Source organism: Falco cherrug, chromosome 14 (assembly GCF_023634085.1).
Source record: "Falco cherrug isolate bFalChe1 chromosome 14, bFalChe1.pri, whole genome shotgun sequence".
Taxonomy (NCBI): Eukaryota; Metazoa; Chordata; class Aves; order Falconiformes; family Falconidae; genus Falco; species Falco cherrug.
In genome coordinates, this window is record NC_073710.1 from 259,755 (window position 1) to 277,542 (window position 17,788).

At 58.7% G+C, this 17,788-nt stretch overlaps 2 protein-coding genes across 7 annotated transcripts; one reads left to right on the plus strand and one right to left on the minus strand.

The window, feature by feature from the left end:
• Positions 1–908: 908 nt before the first annotated feature.
• On the minus strand, positions 909–8,403 carry LOC102057410 (C-factor-like). Of its 6 annotated transcripts, none has more exons than XM_055726667.1 (8): positions 8,226–8,402; positions 7,663–7,741; positions 3,215–3,370; positions 2,554–2,605; positions 2,122–2,309; positions 1,691–1,849; positions 1,341–1,460; positions 909–1,103 (listed from the first exon to the last, which is right to left on the minus strand). In XM_055726667.1, the coding sequence occupies exons 3-8, from the start codon at positions 3,314–3,316 to the stop codon at positions 990–992; spliced, it is 735 nt and encodes a 244-aa protein (XP_055582642.1). In that variant the 5' UTR covers positions 3,317–3,370; positions 7,663–7,741; positions 8,226–8,402; the 3' UTR covers positions 909–989. The 6 variants fall into 6 exon arrangements, with proteins under 6 accessions (XP_055582642.1, XP_055582639.1, XP_055582641.1 ...); XM_055726664.1 differs by having other exon boundaries at positions 3,215–3,353; positions 8,226–8,401; XM_055726666.1 differs by lacking the exon at positions 7,663–7,741 and having other exon boundaries at positions 3,215–3,353; positions 8,226–8,401.
• Positions 8,404–10,979: 2,576 nt separating this feature from the next.
• On the plus strand, positions 10,980–16,130 carry LOC102057578 (C-factor-like). The gene is made up of 6 exons (XM_055726670.1): positions 10,980–11,156; positions 13,270–13,321; positions 14,083–14,273; positions 14,594–14,752; positions 15,050–15,160; positions 15,850–16,130. Exons 1-6 carry the CDS (start codon positions 11,010–11,012, stop codon positions 15,961–15,963), a joined length of 774 nt encoding a protein of 257 aa, XP_055582645.1. The 5' UTR covers positions 10,980–11,009; the 3' UTR covers positions 15,964–16,130.
• Positions 16,131–17,788: the final 1,658 nt, after the last annotated feature.

A 17,788-nucleotide genomic window follows, 5' to 3' on the forward strand; every position in this document is an offset into this window, starting at 1 on the left:
CAGGGGGGGAAATGCCCCCACGAGCACCGTGGGCGCTGCTCCCCGGGCCATGCACCCTCCTGCCTGCCCAGGGCCGGCTGCTTTCCGTGCTGCTCGCAGCCTGCAGCAGTGACACTGGCCCTGTCCTCCCCTGCAGGCGCCCCTGATGGTGGAGCGCAGCATGCGGGGCATCCTGGCCGTGCTGGCCAGCCTCTCGCAGGACACCTCCGGAGCCTTCCTCGACTGGGCAGGGAGCAGCCTGCCCTGGTGACGGGCGCGCAGGCGGCACCTCTTGCCTGCGCCTCAGCCCCCCACTCGCCCCTTGGCACGGGCCTCTGCTCGCCCCCAGCCGCCCCGGGCTGCCAGGGAGCGGGAAGGGCATGGGAAGCAGCTTCGCTCCCCTTGGCCGGCCCACGCGCGGCCCTGCAGCCCCCTGTACCCCCCACCTCTGTAAACACCGGGAGCTGATACCTCTGCTCTGTCTCTGCGCCCCCAGCCCCAAACGCCTGGGCTGAGCCCAGCGCATGGTCCCTGCACGCTGCCCGCGCACGTCTGTCCGTCTGTCCCACCGCGGCCGAGCATCCCCCAGCTGAGGGGAGAGGGCAGCTGGTCCCTGTGCCCCCAGCCCCTCGGGCACCCTGGGCTGAACACCCGGGTGTGCCCCGCAGCTGGGCAGGGGGAGAGCCGGCCCTGTGCATCAGGACATCCCGCCTTTCTCCTCCAGGGAGAGGGGCTCTGTCCTGGCTCCGGTGCCTCCCGGGGGGCACGTCTCTGGGGGTCGGTGACGGTGTCACTGGACACACAGGCTGCGACTCATGGGGACACCAGTGACAGCTGCGGGTCAAGCGGGCAGCTGGGGCACCGACACAGCCCGCGGTGATGAGGGGGTGCTCGGGCAGGGGCCTGGCAGCGCACAGCATAGCCGGGGGTCTCAGGCAGGGCTTTATTGAGGATGCAGGGCAGGCGGGAGCAGCGGCCAGGGCCCCACTGCCAGGAGTCTGGCCGGCACCTCACCAGGGCAGGACCTTCCCTTCCCAGTCCAGGAAGGTGCCGGTGTCCTTCTCGGAGAGGGAGGAGAGCACCTTCAGCATCCCTCGCACGCTGGCATCCACCGTCAAGGGGGCCTGCGGGGCGGAGGGGGAGAGGCAGCCCCTGCCCCAGGGCTGGCCAAGGGCTGCCCTGCAGCAGCCGGGGCCAGGGGCAGGAGCCGCTCGGAGCACCGGGAGAGCCGAGGGGATGGGGCCACAGGCACCCAGGACCAGGGCAGGGGACGGGGCGGGCAGGGGCTCAGGGCAGCGGCTCCCTCCCACGGGAAAACCGTCCCAGGGGCTCCGATGGACCCGCCGAGGTGAAACTCCTACCACGTTTCCGACGGAGTCCCCCATGTCAGTTTGCACCCAGCCAGGGTGGAGAGCAGCGCAGAGGACACCGTGCGCCCGGTACCCCAGGGACTGGCACTTGGTCAGCATGTTCAGGGCAGCCTGCGGGGAGACAGGGCAGGGTCGTCGGTGGGAAGGGTCGGCTGGCTGCAAGGGGACATGTGCAGACCCTACTGAGGGCCAGGCACAAGAATGTGCCATGAGAGGGACCCAGTGACTGATGGGACCTCAGCCACGGTGCAGAGAGGTGCAGGAACTGGGAGAGGAAACATTTGAAGGTTTGTGGAGTTGTTTGCTAAGAAGGTGAGACCCTTATTCAGTACAGCACATACCTTGCTGCAGCGGTACGAGACAGCTTGTATCTGATCCCATAAATAGACTTCCTTAATGGAGCCCCCATAGCTGGATATGTTGATGACGGCTGCCTTGCTGCAGCTTAGCCCTGAGCCCGGGCTCCCTTGGGCAGCCTTCTTCAGCAAGGGCAGGAACGCCTGCGAGGAGAGAGGAGAGAGGGGCACACGTGGAGGGGCACAGGGGAGGACCAGCTCCTTCCACAGTGGGCAACATTGGCACCAGCACCGGAGCATCCTCCCTCCTCTTCCCCCTGCCCCAGCCTGCCAGGCTCCAGCTCCTGAGCTCCAGCCCACTGCTCCACGAGCCTCTCACTGACCGAGAGCCCATCAGGCACCAGAGCGGAGGCAGGACCCCCTCCCACCCACCCTTCGTGCCCCCTGGGACAGCCCAGCTCAGGTGAGGGTCTCACCTGGCCCAGCAGCAGGGGCCCAACCGTGTTGGTGGTGTAAATCTGGGTCATGTTCTCTGGCGTCTCGTCATCAAGTGTGTTATTTATCACCATCCCAGCGTTGTTGATGAGGAGGTTCAGCCCCGAGCCCCCCACGTGCTCCCCAACTCTGGCTGCAGCTGCCTTGATGCTGGTGGGGTCGGTGACCTCTGCAGAGCCGATGCAGGGGAGGTCAGCACCCACGTCCCCGTGGTGGTCTGGGATCCCCTGTGTGTCCCCCAGGACAGCAGCACCAGGTGTCCCCAAAGGCAGCGACCTATCAGTGTGGCTCCCTTATGGCACTGGGCTCCCAGGGTGTGCACAGCACCAGGGCACTTGCCGGCACTGCACGGGACTGTGGTGCCAGGTGGAGAGGGGAACCGGGGCGAGGGACCCCCACCTCGGGGCACCTACCGAGCGGGATGACGACCAGGTTGGCGTGATTGGAGGCCACATTCTGTAAGTCCTGAGAGAGAGGGCACCGTGTGGGTACGGAGAGGCAGGAGGGGCTGCGCCGAGGCTCAGCCTTTCCCAGACAAAGCCTGTGTCACGCCAGCTCTGTGCCTGCACCCAGCACCCTGCTCCGGCTGTCCTGCTCCCGACGGATGGGGCTCCATGCCTCCCACACTTGCTACATGCCACTGTCCCCTCTGCACATCCCATGCACAGCTGGTCCCACCACTGTCCCAACCCGGCCGCCCTGTGCTGCAGGTGCCCAGCTGCAGCCCAAGCCCTTTGCAGACCCCCTCCTGGCTCTACCCTGCCGCCCTGGCACCCAGCGCCCCCCCCAGCACAGCCCACTGCCGCCCAGCCCAGCCTCACCTGCGCTCGCTGCCCCCTGGGGTCTCGGCAAGTCGCAAAGACCCACTTGGGTGGGTTTCGCATCCCCAGGAAATGCCGGACGAGCCCCAGGCCGATCCCCCGGTTGGCCCCCGTCACCAGAACGGAGTGGATGCAAAGCTCTCCCATATTGCTTCTCCTCCCTCTACTTCAGCTTGTGTTGTTTGCTCAGCTCCTTAATGCTTCTTTATAGCGTGCTCCACAGCCACCCCACCCACACAGGGCTTGCACAAACCTTTGGCTCCAGGTACAACCCCTCCAGCTCTTCAAACTCTCTATGACAGGGATCCTGGATGGGATCCAGCCTCATTACCAAAGGGCAAAAATCACTTGGCATTATCAGGCGAACTCAAATGACCTTTGGAAACCTGGCCCTGTAATCGAGGAGAGGCTGTTGTGGGTGGGAAAGGAGGGAGCAGTATGTGAGGGGGGCGTGGGATGCTCCATGGCTCATAGCTTCATGAGCGTCCTGTGGGCTAGACGGACTTTCCACATCATACCAGGCTGTGCCTCAGAGAACACGAGCAGATGTTCTCTGCCTTACCTGGCCTCTTCCAAGCCAATGCCCATTCAATGGATGTCCCATGAATGACCCATGGAGCGGTGCCCACCCAGCATTGTCTACTGGCAGAAGTGGACCCTGCACTAGTTGCACATCACCACACTGCTGCTCAAGCGCTCCATCCCCTGGGGTGCAGCCCTAAGTTGAGCAGTCCCTCTGCCTGGAGCCCCAGAGGACTCAGGTGGCCAGGATGTTCCCCTGCAAAGAGAAATGCCTTGCTCAAAGCCCCATTCTCCACCTCACCCATACACGTGGGGCACTGACAGTTCTGTGCTATCACCAGTAAAGCCCAGTGATGTGCAATACCTCAAGTGATGTGTTACAGATTTGCAGGGCTGGGGCTGGTGTGTGTGCATATCATCTGTTCCTGTTCCCCTGCAAGTGAAGACACGCACCCAGAAACCTCTTGCCAACCCCTTGCTTTCATGTGCTGAGTCCCAGAGCCATTGCACGAGCTTCTGGGCAGCAATGGAGACACTGACACTGCTGATGGGTCACTTTCTCCCCCAGAATGTCTTGGCAGTAGCGTTAAACAGAGCCGCTGCCTCCCAGCTGCAGTGCCAGGGGAGCCCTCGTGCTCCAGCTGCAGCTGCTTTCCTCCTCCCCACTCCTGCTCATTTTCTGGGGCTCAGCTGGCAGACACTGTGAGGCAGGCACGTCCTCCCTACAGACCTGGGTCCATCCTGCCCAGCGCATCCTCCCCAAACCCAATAGGGGGGATGCAGCTTGGGGCGGCGGTAAGGATGCCCATTTTATGGTCCAGCTATGCCATCCCCTCATTCCTACACTTGCTTCTGACTTGGTCCTGCTCTGAGACTGCAGCATTCTCATATTGCCACTGCATTCACCTTCCCCCCACAAAAAAACCCCTACTTTGAAGTATGGATGTGCCGAAGTTCGGTCCCAGGGAGCCCTCTGCACCTCAGGCCAGTTGCATGGTCACCACAGTGCCACCAAACCAGGCAGTTCTGCCCTGCCTCAGTCACCTCCCCATCTAATGTTTGGGTAGCTGTCTCAAGGGCTCAGTCACACAGAATCACAGCATGGTCGGGGCTGGAAGGGACCCCTGGAGCCCCCCCAGCCCAGCCCCTGCTGAAGCAGCTCTCCCAGAGTGGGCTGCACAGAGCTGCATCCAGGCAGGTTTGAATGCCTCCAGAGAAGCAGACCCCACAGCCTCTCTGGGCAGCCTGTGCCAGGGCTCCGTCACCCTCAAGGTAAAGTTCTTCTTCCTCATATTCAGAAGGAACTTCTTGTGTTGCCGTTTGTGCCCGCTGCCCCTTGTCCTGTCGCTGGGTGCCACTGAAAAGAGCCTGGCCCCGTCCTCCTGACACTGGCCCTTGAGATATTTGCAGGCATTGATGAGGTCCCCTCTCAGCCTTCTCTTCCCCAGGCTGAACAGCCCCAGCTCTCTCAGCCTTTCCTCATCAGGGAGATTCTCCTGTCCCCTCATCATCTTTGTATCCTCCCCTGCCCCCCTCCAGCAGTTCCCCATCTCTCCTGAACTGAGGAGCCCAGCACTGGACCCAGCACTCCAGACGCAGCCTCCCCAGGGCAGAGCAGGGCGGGAGGATCCCCTCCCTCGGCCTGCTGGCCACTCTCCTCCTCATGCACCCCAGGAACCCGTTGGCCCCTTGGCCACGAGGTCACCCTGCTGGCCCACGGGCAACTTGCTGTCCCCCAGCACACTCCCGGGTCCTTCTCCGCAGAGCTGCCTCCCAGCAGGTCAGCCCCAGCTGGTACTGGTGCGTGGGGCTGACCCAGGCTCTGAATGCCTCTAGGTACAACGGAGGGGAGGATGCTGCCACCAGCCCCACCCAAGGTAGGGATGGAGCCCCGTTACGGTGGCAGCACCTCCTGTGCTTCTTCCATCTGATGCAGCATGGCCCAGCTGCATGAGGGATCGCGCCTCCCACCCCCACCTGCCCTCACCAGGCTCTCCGCCAGGCCACAACTCAGGTGGCCACAGCACCCATTGATCCAGCACCAGACAGGTGAGTAGTTTTTATCAAATTAGCACAGACCACATCTAGATCTGGACATCATGCCTTCGAGAAATATTCACATCAACAGCAATCAGTTCTTTCCCAGATATGCTAAAAATGAACTGAACGCATATAAAGCATGTTCCTTTTCCAAAAGGCATATTTACAAGCAGCAGTGATTTAAGGACATATTTTGCAAGTAGAGACATGCCACAAACCACAGGGGAAGGCTTCTCTGATTTGTTTTTGCTAGGTCTTAACACAGAAGTTTGCAATTTCTGTGGTGATGGTGCTGAAATATTATCACCACGTATCTGTTAGAGAGAACTGAATTTTGTTCATCCCATCACAACACTTTGGTGTGAGATACTAAATCTTTTGATACACCTGTTCCACCAGCTGGATCTGGCTGCACGTCTCCCTCCAGTGTAATTCCCCCTGTGCCCCAGCACGTGCAATACCCCGCACTGCATGTACCCCCTGCACACGGAGAGCCGCAGCCCTCCTCTGCTGCCATAGCAAGCAAACTCTGTCTGCAGATGTTCAATTGCCTTCACATCTGTCGTGGTTTAACCCCGGCCAGCAACCAAGCACCACACAGCCAGTTGCTCACTTCCCCTCACTCAGAGGGATGGAGAGGAGAGTCGGAAAGGAATGTAAAAGTCAAGGGTTGAGATAAGAACAATTTAATAATTTTAAAAGAATAAAGATGTAAGAACAATAATACTAACAATAATAATAATAATAATAGCAAAATGGAAAGGTGGGGAAAAAGGGTAAAGCAAAAGCCGCGCATAGCAAGAAAAGCAAAGCAAGGAATCCATTCCCCACTCCCCACAGGTAGGCAGGTGCTCGGCCATGCCCAGGGAATCAGGGCTCCATCACGCGTGACAGTTACTCAGGAAGACAAACACCATAATGCCAGGTGTCCCCCCCTTCCTTCTTCCCCCAGTTTATACACTCAGCATGACGCCATATGGTATGGAATACCTCTTTGGCTAGCTTGGGTCACCTGTCGTGGCTGTGTTCCCTCCCAATTTCCCATCCCCCCCCAGCCCTCTGGCTGGCAGGGCCCAAGGAACTGAAAAGTCCTTGATTTAGTATAAACATCACCCAGCAACAACTAAAAGCGTCAGTGTCCTATCAACATTGTTCTCACATCAGAGCCAAAACACAGCACTGTACTAGTGCTAAGAAGAAAATTAACTCTAGCCCAGCTGAAACCAGGATAACATCCTTGGAGCAAAATTTACCGATCTGTTTTACTCAGTGTAGACCCAGAGATAAAGCCCAGAGCACGTGACAGAAATGCACACAAACGCACCATGTTTCTGCTTCAGTGAATGAAAAATAGTCATTGTCAACAGGTGATAGCCAACGCTTCCTCCTCTGGATCCTGGCGTAAATGTTCCCTGCCAACATATTTGTTTAGTTCCCCTGCCGTTATTAAGACTTTGCCTACAGGTACAATACCAGCACGTTAAGCACATTTCGTTCACTTGGGTAACCTCGCAGCAACCAAGACTTTTTTTTACCCTTCTACTGCTTGTAGCTTTTCTTGCATGGCAAGGCGCCTTTCTGTGATCCCCCTGGTACCTTCTGCACCAGCACCTCACGAACTGCTCTTGCTTGATGGCCACCCAGTGCTGTGCTGTCCAGCTTCCAGGTGAAATACTCCTCTGCAGGAACACGACAGCCATCGGGTCCTTCCCTCCTGCACAGCTGCAGCTGGCGTTTGGGAGCTGATCACAGACCTGCCCTCCTGCCCCTTCCTCAGCCTGCCAAGTCCCTGAGCTCTACACATTTAATTTTTTCCCAGTTTTCCCTCCTGAGGCCAATCAGACCTCCTGCTTTGCTGATTCTCCACGTTGGGCTGAGACACTTCTTTTGCCTGGTGAGTTCCTACCCCTTAGCAGCAGTGCAGAGCTCTGGGTCTTCCAGCTCCTGCCTCCGACTGATGTCCCCCTGCGGACCCTGATGGTTGTCCCCACTTCAGCACACCTCCTGGATTGCAGTGCTGGCTTTCAGGCTCTGATAGGTCATTTCAATAGCCTTTTCTACATTTTTACCTTTTAATGACCACAGCTATACTTGCTCATATATGCCATTTGAGTGAGAGTTCTGCTCCTCCAAACAGACCTCCATGGTTTTCTTCTTCTAGGCAGAGGATGAGGCCATCACCCACGGTCTGTTAGAAACCTCCACAGTGCCTCAGAACCTGACAGCATCAGAAACAAAAGAATAACTTTTTACATCTCCTATTTTTGCTGTGTCATCGCATTTTTGCAGCTTTCCACTGTTTTGGAGTTGGAACCTGGTAAGACGGACTTTGCCCTGGGATCTCATGCTGCGCCGCTGGCACGAAGCGCTGCTTCCCGAGGGTCCAAGCCCAGCTGCCAGCCTTGCCCTGCTTACAGCCAGCCGTGCTGCTGCCATCGCCGGCCGCTGGAAGGGACCTCGGGCCAGCTCCCAGCAGGGGCTCAGATGCTGCTTCTGCTCTGAAATGTTATTGCATGGCCCAAAACTTGGGCTGCGCACTAAGGTCCTTCTGCACGCTCCCCTCCTGCAACCCCTCAGGCAGCTGCTTTTCCCAGTTGGGGGCTTTCCATCTCATCCCACCGGGAAGGCTGAGCACCAGTTTGCCAGTTTTCCCAGTTCCTCCACTACCAAGTGGCTGAAAGCTGAGGCATGCTCACGCTTACCTGGGCATCTCCATGAAGGGCCATGACAGTGCTGCTTACAGCAGTAAGCAGGAATGGGCTCCTCTTTCCAACCCCGGGGAGCAGGGGGCAACACGATTACCTTTAGTACATTTAATGCAAGTAAGAACAAACTCGCTACTATTTAACAAGCCTATTTGCTCCACAGTGCATTCAGGGCTGTTCCAGCCACGTTATCACATGTTAATCATTTGCTGAAGAATCAATAGAGAGTGAGGAATGAATCAAGGAGCAGGGTAAGACCTACCCAGCCCTGAAATTGTTTGGAGCTGAGCAGGTCGTACACCCAACTGACTTGGGTTTTTTTCCAGCTGAAGAGGATTAGTGACATCTCATTGCAAAGGGATCTCACAGGTGAGAGCCTGCAAAGGGCAGGGGTCCAAGTAAGGTTTCTCACGGCCCCTTTCCATAGCTTTGCCATTTTCCCAGCAGACCAGTGCAGGTTACAGCTGCATCCTTGTATCAGAGCCGGCCTGGAGCCCAGGAGCACAGACCGCTGGCAGCAGGGAAAGCAGATGCAAAGCCTGCAGGACCCTGGCAGGGCAAATGGTGAGAAGAATCCAAGGCAGAGGCAGGTTTCCAAACAGCCTCTGCCCAGTGCAGAGAACAGCTACAGGAACCACTGGGTCTCTTAAGATCCAGATGAACCTGTGGGGAACTGTACGCCACTTGTGGCTACCTCAGGCAGGGAGTAAAGACGTTCCTCCTTTTCCAAGCTTCTGGTGGGTTCTCAGCAGTGAGACTTGTTCATCCATAGGGAACATTCCTGCACCACATCCTGTTTCTGTGGGATGCGTCAGGGCAGGACGTTACTTGTAAGGCTCAGGTGGCTGTACCAGGGGCTGCTGCATGGAGAGGGCTCTCGCAGCTGGGGTCTGTGGGGACATGGGGACAGCAAAGCTGTGTCTGCAGGATGCCAAGGTTATGGATGCCAAGAATGCCCCAAGGTTAGGTGGGGCTGAGGGCAGCGTTTATACACTCAAGCGCTCCAAAATTCAGTAATAACAGAATTGGGCTTTACCAGGCAGCAGGAAGTTACTGAGGCCTGCTGTAAAGAAACGAAAGCACTTGGGTCAGCCTTTGTTTTTTGGTTTTGTTGCATTTCTCTTTATTACCTTCTAGAAGCCTCACAACAGTTAACTAACAAGATTTTTAAAAAATAAATATAATCCCCTATTTGTGACATGAACTGAGGCATAAAGGTGGGTGAAGCAATGTCCATGTTGGGGAGCATCCCGTTCAAGCCTGTCTTTTTTCACAGCTCATGTTTGTATTCAGAACAGGCTCCTGCTGCCCTCAGCTGTGGCTGCACATGAACCGTCTCCACACAGCAGATCACAGGGGATGTCTGTATCCAAGGCTGTTTGAAACAAGTACCTGGGAAGAGTTTGTTAACGTAATTTGCCTGCATTGTGCAGGCTCTCTGTGGAATAGGTGGCCAAAAGCCCACTCCTCGGTGCAGTTCATGGTGGTGTTTACTTGTGCCCCGCTGTCCTGGTTTGCTACCTGTCTGCCAGTCTTTGCAACAGATGGAGCAGCACTTCCAGTGACAAGCCACCTAATTAATGGCCTCAGCACAGAATGAGGCAGGAAAAGGAGAATGGGATCTTCAATCCAAATACATGCTGTAAGGACAGTTTCTGTTTCTTAGTATAATCCAAGATTTATATCTAGTAAATTCCAATTTCTGTATCATTGCTCAAAGCAAGAAGGTTCTCAAAGCGTTTTATATCCCAAAGCAAACTGGGCAGCAGAAGCTCTGGAGCTGCAGTGGAGCAGGATAAAGTTCACACAAATCACCTGATGCTACCACCAGACTATTTAGTTTCCAATTTTTTTATTGGTATTAGAGTTGGTTTGTCTAGCATTTGGCAGACAAGGATGAAAATAAGCAACAGAGCTAAGGGTGCTCCTATAAATCAGAGCTGCTCAGTCATTACTTCACTGTTGAGCTCCTGGCTGTGTACTATCAGTAACGGGATTTTAATGTTGTTTGTGCATCTGGTTTTCCATATAACAGCTGAAAACAAACATCAACACCCACCCTGGGCTGGTGGCAGAGCTGGTACACAGGCCTCCAGCTGACGCTGATGGCTTCTTTCCTGTTTTCCCTTTCCCTTCTCACCCTATTGCCCCATCCTCAGATGCCACCAAGACTTTTCTTTGCTTTCCTCCTTTCCATGGCGAATCCAAGCAAAACGTCCCCCCGATGCCACAGCCCCCCTCCCCCCCCCGGCAGCCCACTTGCTCAATCGATTGTGTCTGGCCATCATGGAGCGAGCGGGATCAGGTGCCTTCACAGGTCTGTACCTGCCTGATAAAACAGGGGGTGCGGCTACCTTCCTCCCCCACCTGGGGGAAATCGAAGGTGCTGGGGCCCCCACCCCAGCCATGCTGTAAGCCTGCACCCCAGCCTTGGGAAGGGATGGGGGTCCCTTCTAGCCCCCCTAGAGCATCGCTGCAGGACCACTGCTCCTCGCCGAGGGGGGCCGCAGAACTGGGGCGCAGCTGGTGCTGAATGTTCGGGGGGAAGGGGAAACGGGAGGCTGCGGGGTTGGGGCTGGGGGCAGCTGGGGCTTGGGGGGCAGAGCTTGGCGGAGCGGGGCGGCCAGGGGGCGGGGCGGCCAGGGGGGCGGGGCGGGGCCGGGCGGCTGGGCGGGGGCGGGGCCGGGCGGGGGCGGTGCGGGGCCCGGGGGGCGGTGCGGGGGGCGGGACTGTGTCGGGGGCGGCGCGGGGACCGGGGCCGGGCGGCGGGGCAGGGGGGCGATGGCGGCGGTGCGGGCGCGCACGGTGCTGCTGACCGGCGCCAACCGCGGCATCGGGCTGGAGCTGGTGAAGCAGCTGCTGAGGGCGCCGCGCCCGCCCGCCTGGATCTTCGCGACCTGCCGGGACCCCGAGGGGCCGCGGGCCCAGGTCAGTGCGGGGGGCAGGGGTGTCGGCACCGCCCCGGGCACGGGCAGCGCCCTTAGTGACACGCTCGGTTGGCTTCGCCGGCGTGACGGGGGCGGCGCGGGGCTGAGGGTCCGGTGCCTGCGCCGTGCCCTGCCCGCTGTGAGCCCGCCCAGGGGCCGCCGCGCTGCGGGCGAGGGACGAGCCGGGCCACCCGCCCGCGCTGCGGAGCCTCCTGAGGCCACGCTGGCTGCGCCCCAGCTCGCCCGGCCGTGCTAGCGCCCGGCCCGTGTGCCGCCGGCACCGCGCTGGGCCGGGGCAGCGGCGGGGATGCTCCTCTGCCCATTCTGCGCCGTGTTACCGCTCTCTGGGGGTTCGTTAACTGGTGGCCCGTGGGGCCGGGGAATCCCCGCTCCCCCGCTTTCCACTTCCCTAAGATGGGAGAGACTCTCCTGTGTCCCGTGGGCTCAGGTGGGAGAGGCTCACCCGCCTTGCTTCAGCAGGAGTCCCAGCGGCTTTCCGCAGGGCCAGCTGCAGGTTTTCTCTGCTTGCCCGTGACCCGCTGCCACACCGGCAGGGAGATCTGCTCTCTGGTGGATCCTGGCTCCAGTGGATCGGTTTGCCTCACCTCGCAGCTCGGCTGTACGCAGGGGTCGGTGTGGTGCGCGGCAGGGATCGTGCCTTCGGAAGTCCTTGAGATGCTCTTCGTGTGCTCGCTGCCACCTTTATCCTGGCTCAGGAGCAGGGACAGTGCAGTGAGAATCCGCCCTGCTGCCAGCCCAGGGGTGTGCACATCCTGCTGTTGCTGGTGCCCGAGCTGGTTGGGTCCAGGCTAGCTGAGGTCTTACTTTTGCCCCATTCTCACAACCCCACCCCTCCACCCCCCAATAACTTGCTGGATTTGGGCACTGATGAGGTCAGAGGACTTCTTGCAGGGCTGGACTGGAGCCGGTTTCTCCCCAAGGTGGTCCATGTGCATCGCTGTCCAACAGGGGATGCTTCTCTAAGCCCTGTCCAACTGTGGTAGGGTGAGGACAGTGTCTTCAGGGTGCTGCTGCTGAAGTCCATGACCACAGGAGACCGAGGACAGAGTGATCCTCCATCAGGCTGGTGCCACATCGCTCCTCCTGCCCCTTTGTGCCCAGATCAGGTGTTGGGGTGGGTGAGGTCAGATTTATGCTTGGATGGTGTGAGGCTGTTGAGGCCAGCAGCTGGGCAGAACAGGAGGAGAACCATCTGTTGGCCATCACAAACCATTTAGATGGGGTTTCTGTCTTTTCCTGTGCTCAGGAGTAATATGGAAACACAGGGTCTGGTGGGGAAGCCCAGAGAATGGAGGTGGATCACAGCCAGTGCCAGCAGCTCTCCTGCTCCGTGTTGATAGGATGGGTCCCCTCACAAGAAGCCACCAATTTGTGTAGCATCTCTGCAGCATTCTCTGTGGGATTGTTCATAAGAGGCTTCTAGTTCTATTAGTGCTCATTTTAGATGCATTGAATGTGGTATTTTGGTTTCTGTTGCCTAAAACCTGCTATAGTTGAAGAAGGCTCAGCAAAGAGCTGCTAGGAACTGCGAAGTTGAAAGTTTGCATTCTGGAAAGGGCTTCTGAATCCTCCATTTTGGTGAAAATAATCAATAAATATGTGCCGAGAGGCTTATTTCACTTGAGGGTGTGAGATGCAGTGTCCAGAGCAGAGTGGATCCTGGGAATGAGCTATTTGGATCCAGATGTAACTTCCCCAAAGGTCAAGTCTGATGCTGGCACTCAGCCATTCCTCCTCCATCTCACTTCCAGCAGCCTCTGGGAGACACTTCTGGCCATAGCCCTGGCCAGTTTGCATTGTTTCCCGGGTGAGCTGGTCCTTAATAGTTTGCTCTCATCCTTTGCTGTGGCTCTGGCTTGGTGGTACACACAGGCCCTTTGGGAGAATGGCCATAGTATCCTGCAGCTGTGGCTGCGCTGTGCTCAAAGCCTGGAAGAAGCCTGAGAACCTAGGCAGATCACCAGTCCAGCCATTCACAAAAGCTGAGTAACATCTGGAAGAAGTTTCCTTAGGGGTGGGCCATCACTGGTGCCCCAGGATGGTGCTTGGCATCACCTCTGCCTTGTGCTGGCTGTTTCCATGTCTCTTTGCAGGAGCTGAGAGACCTGGCATCCAAACACCCAAACCTGGTTCTTGTGAAGCTGGGTAGGTTCACCCTGCCTCTGAGCTGGTAAACTCAGCTGTGCTTGCACCATTTCTCCCTCGCTCCCTGCCTTCAGGCTCTACATGGGGGATTCTGTAGAACTGCTTCAAGTCCTGCTGCCAGAAGCCCAGCTGCTCCAGACCTGTCTCAGCCCCGGTACCCCATTCCCTGGAGCTTCCTTACCCCACAGCCACGGGACCAGGAGGTTCTTCAGACCCACTCTGGGCAGCTTCCAGCTTCCCCAGCCGAGTGGCCGCGTCCTTGCTCTACCATGCAGCTGAGCTGCCTTGATCCCAAGTCCCAGGCAGGACCAGGAGGGCTCCGGCAGGAAGGCGGCTCCTGTGCGATCGGCCCTTGGAGCTGTAGGACCTGTCAGAGCCACTCCACAGCGGGTCCCAGCACAGCCCCTGTGGGGACTGTCCCCCTCAGAGACCACGCCGGGTTCTGCAGCGTGGGAGCCACAGCGGTGCCTTGCCACCGCGGGGCTGCCCCCAGAGGGGCTCTGCCCGGTGGGCTACCCCCAGGGCACCCAGGGTCGGGGTCCTGCTGCTGGCGGGGCGCCCTGCGCTGGGGCAGGGGCGCAGCTCGGCGGCTCGTGGTGCCGGGGCGCGGGGTGCTGGTCGCACAGCGCCACCTGGTGCCCGCAGGCGGAAGGCCACGCGGGTCGGGATGCGTGAGCTTGTTCCTCAGCATCCGACCCTCCCTCTTCTCCCCAGCCCCCCCGCGCGGACCCCCGGCTCTCAGACCTTCTCTTCCCCTGCAGACGTGGCGAACCCCTCGGCTGTCACTGCCGCTGCCAAGGTGGTGGAGGGGAAGCTGAACGGCGCGGGCTTGAACCTGCTGATAAACAACGCCGGCATCTACACCCCGACCGCATCACTGGAGACGGTGGACGCTGAAGACATGATAAGAACGTACAAGACCAATGCGGTGGGGCCCATGATAATGGCCCAGGTATGGATGGAGCTCGCCATGGAGGGGGAATTTTGCTCCAGCTTGAGGGTAGCCTGGGCTGCCTGTGGTCACGATGGAGGGCTTTGCCAAGTTTCCCAGGGCTGCAGGAGGGAGGGGACCGTGCAGGGCTGAGCTCCCAGCCCAAGCCCTCTGTAGCCCCCATGTTGTGCTGGGCTAACTGGGAGCAGGTGAGCCACTACAGCAAAACACCTGGGCTCTCCTGGCCTCCTGCTGTTCTTCCCCATCCTCCCTGCCCTTGCAGTTGCCATAAGTGTGGCTGGCTCGAGGCACAGGCATCCCATAAGGTTGCTTCTCCCCAGGTGTTCCTGCCCCTGTTGAAGAAGGCTGCCCGGGACAGTACAGAAAAGGGACTGAGCTGCAGCAAGGCAGCCATCATCAACATCTCTACCATCTTGGGGTCCATTGAGAAAACTCCCGAGTCCTTCTTCCACCCTGTCATCTCCTACCGCTGCAGCAAGGTATGGGAGACTGGAGACCTGCTTGTGCTCATGAGCTCGGTGGGAGTCAGCGCTGCCCCTTGCCTGGCATGATCTCAGGGAAGCATCTGAGATCACGAGATGGAGGGCCTGATCTGTGCTCCCCAGGCTCCCTGGGCATCTCCGTGCCCAGCTGCTGCCCACCTAAGGGAGACACACACTGTCTCTCGAAGACCTGGCATTGCTTGTTCTCCCTCACTATGAGGCAGCGATGAGAGGGAGCCTGGTGTGCGGAGCTTTTTATCACCCATGGCTGATGCTTCTTCCTTCCTCACCCAGGCTGCTCTCAACATGCTCACCAAGTGCCAGGCTCTGACCTATGGGGAAGCCGGGATCCTCTGCGTGGCACTTCACCCTGGCTGGGTGAAAACTGACATGGGCAGCCAGGAGGTGGGTTCCAGCTGAGTGGGTTGAGGGGAGAACCCATGGGGGGAACCCAAGCCTACAGACTTCCCCAGGAGTTGCCTTGAGTGACTGACATGGCTCTTGGGACGAGGGATCCATGTGAGAATGAGCTGCCTCTTGGGCTGCAAGTTGCCTGCCTCTGTGCTGGGCCGCTGCAGAATGTGTGGGTGCTGCCTGGGAAATAGCATCAGCACATATCCAGGGTGAGCAGAGGCTGGTCTGGGAGGGAAGGTGCTTTGGGCAGCCTGGAGATGCGCAGACAATCTGAATCTGACAGAACAGGGCGGAAAGGAGCAGCGTGATTGCATCCTGTGCCCCCTTCCTTGAAGAACAGCAGGTCCGTGAGGTCTCCCCTCATCCTGCAGGATCCCTGTTTTGGGGTGGGGGTGGTCCCTGAAACACTGGAGTTTTGCGAAGACTGCACGTAGTGTCCCACTTGCAGCATGGATCTCTTATGTGTCCTACTGGGTTAAACCTGCAGCTGGCTTCCCAGCTGGAGCCACCTCTGCCCAAGCCATCAGTGAGCACAACAGGCTTGTCCCACCTCCCACGGCCCCCTGCTCAGTCTGGGTGGAAGGAGCCCGCTGCCGATGTGCACACACTAAGCGGGTGCTGGCGGATGACTGGGAGTGATGCCAGTTCTCGGCCCTGCTCCTCACTTGTGCCCATTGCAGGCTGACCTGACAGTGGACACAAGTGTGCGGGGGCTGCTCTCTGTGCTGCTGATCCTCTCTGAGAAACACAGCGGCACTCTGCTCAACTGGGAAGGTAAAGCTATTCCTTGGTGACCACTGTCTGTCCCTGCGAGGGACCCTGCAGTGCCAGGGGACTCTGTGTGCCCTGGAGCACCGGGATGCTCAGCCCTGCAAGGGACCTACTTGGGACTCCACCGAGCGTGCAGGGCAGCCTGTAATCCCTGCCTTCATGTTGCTAATAAAGTCAATTAGTACCTGTGCCTTCTCCCTGCTGAGACTTTCTCTGCCTTGGCCTGGAGCTGGTGCCTTCAAAAACTAACCCAGTGTTATAGCAGTCTGCCTGCCTTGCCTTTGGCTGCTCTGAGCCAAGGGGAGGTCCCAGGGAAGGTGGCCAGCCCAAAGCCCTGCTGTCCCTCCTGACTGCTGAATGTGCCTGGGTCTGCCTGGTCTCTGCGATGCTTCCACCCCAAGCACAGTATGTCTTTGCTACAGATTTCTTGTGGGGAGTTTGTGCTGGACATCGTCTTTGGGAGCAGTATTAGGGCTGGAACGGGAAGGCCAAGCACCACAGTCAAGTTTGTCAGTTCCAGGCAGCCAGCTCTTCCCATGGTGGAGCCCCAGCTGGGCACGGCACCCCTGGGTGGGGGAAATCTGGTCCCATGGGGGAGCACAGCATGGGAACAGCACTTCTGTGGGATGGAGGAGCTGGGAACCTTAGTAAGATGGGCTGGGCAGCCCTGGACTGTGGGAATTTTGCCCGGGAGGTGGTAACATCCCTGAAGGAAAGGACTTTGGGGTGGTGCTGGCTTTTCTCAGGGGGTTCTACCCATTCTGGAAAGAGCTTCTCTTTGGGGAGCATGGGGAAAAGGAGCTGGGGCTCCTGCAAATCCAAGCCTAGGCTCAGGTGGGCAGAGCAACCTGGCTTGGAGAGGCAAACCCACTGCTCCTTCCCTCAGGCCACCACTTCCTCCTCCTCCTCTGGAGGATCGGCTGCACCTCCTCTGTCCCTCTGGGTCTGGCTTTCTCTGGGGTTGTGCCTCTCCCTGTAGCGGGGGCTTGCCTGGCAGCACCAGCTTTGCTGGGAATTTCGAGGCCATGCACGGCTCTGTGAAGGAGCCCCCCTGTTTCTCAACCAGGAGCACAAATGCTGAAGCCCTCATCCCCTGCTCCAGGCAGACAGAGCATCAGGGCAGACTCCTGGGCTGGGACCACGTCTCTGCCCCACTGAGGTGAGCTGTGCTCCAGGAAGCCCTGACACCCACAGCCCAGTGAGTCACAGGCACCAGAGAGTTTTTCTGCCTTGCTGGCTCCAGTTCCTCCCAAGGCAGTGGCATTTTGGTAGCAGCGACTTTTAAGAGGCTGGGTGGGCAAGGGGACAGCAGGGGGTGTCTGCAGCCTGGGCTTGGGGACAGGGTGCCTGTGGCTGGAGGTAGCAGGGCTGCCAGAGCTGGGACCCCTGTGCCCTTGTACCCCCTCTTGGGGGTCCCAAGCAGCCCAAGTGCCCAGTGAGGGGTAGGAGGAGAGGCAAGATGCCCCTGTGAAATTCAGGGGTGCTGGGAGCATCCCCAGATGGAGACAGTGTCCCTTACTTTGCAGGGACTTTCCATAATGGAGGGACACGTCCTTTCTGAAGCAATTGCAGGAGCTGGGACACCTGGGTGCCCACTTCTCTCCAGGAGCTGGGGCTCCGCTGCCCCGTCCCTGGCATGGGGCTAATGCCAACCCATGTCTGGCTGTGCCAAAGGAGGCCAAGACCCTGGGCTGCTTAGAGCTCACTGTCTTCCCCATGTGCAGGCTGACCGTGCTTTTCCAAGCCTGTGCTGTTCTTCCCAAGGCCCTTGGGGGCCGGTGCTGCCAGCACAGCTGTGGGGAACCATACCCATGCAAGGGACCTGATGCTGCTCGGGTGCTCCCTGGC

Excerpts from the sequence above, each read along its gene's own strand:
- LOC102057578 (XM_055726670.1), top strand. The coding sequence starts at position 11,010 with ATGGCGGCGGTGCGGGCGCGCACGGTGCTGCTGACCGGCGCCAACCGC. Across the intron at positions 11,157-13,269 it reads CCGAGGGGCCGCGGGCCCAG|GAGCTGAGAGACCTGGCATC; the intron begins GTCAGTGCGGGG and ends GTCTCTTTGCAG. Across the intron at positions 15,161-15,849 it reads CTGACATGGGCAGCCAGGAG|GCTGACCTGACAGTGGACAC; the intron begins GTGGGTTCCAGC and ends TGCCCATTGCAG.
- LOC102057410 (XM_055726663.1), bottom strand. The coding sequence starts at position 3,108 with ATGGGAGAGCTTTGCATCCACTCCGTTCTGGTGACGGGGGCCAACCGG. Across the intron at positions 2,606-2,961 it reads CCAGGGGGCAGCGAGCGCAG|GACTTACAGAATGTGGCCTC; the intron begins GTGAGGCTGGGC and ends CCTCTCTCTCAG. Across the intron at positions 1,461-1,690 it reads TCTCGTACCGCTGCAGCAAG|GCTGCCCTGAACATGCTGAC; the intron begins GTATGTGCTGTA and ends GTCTCCCCGCAG.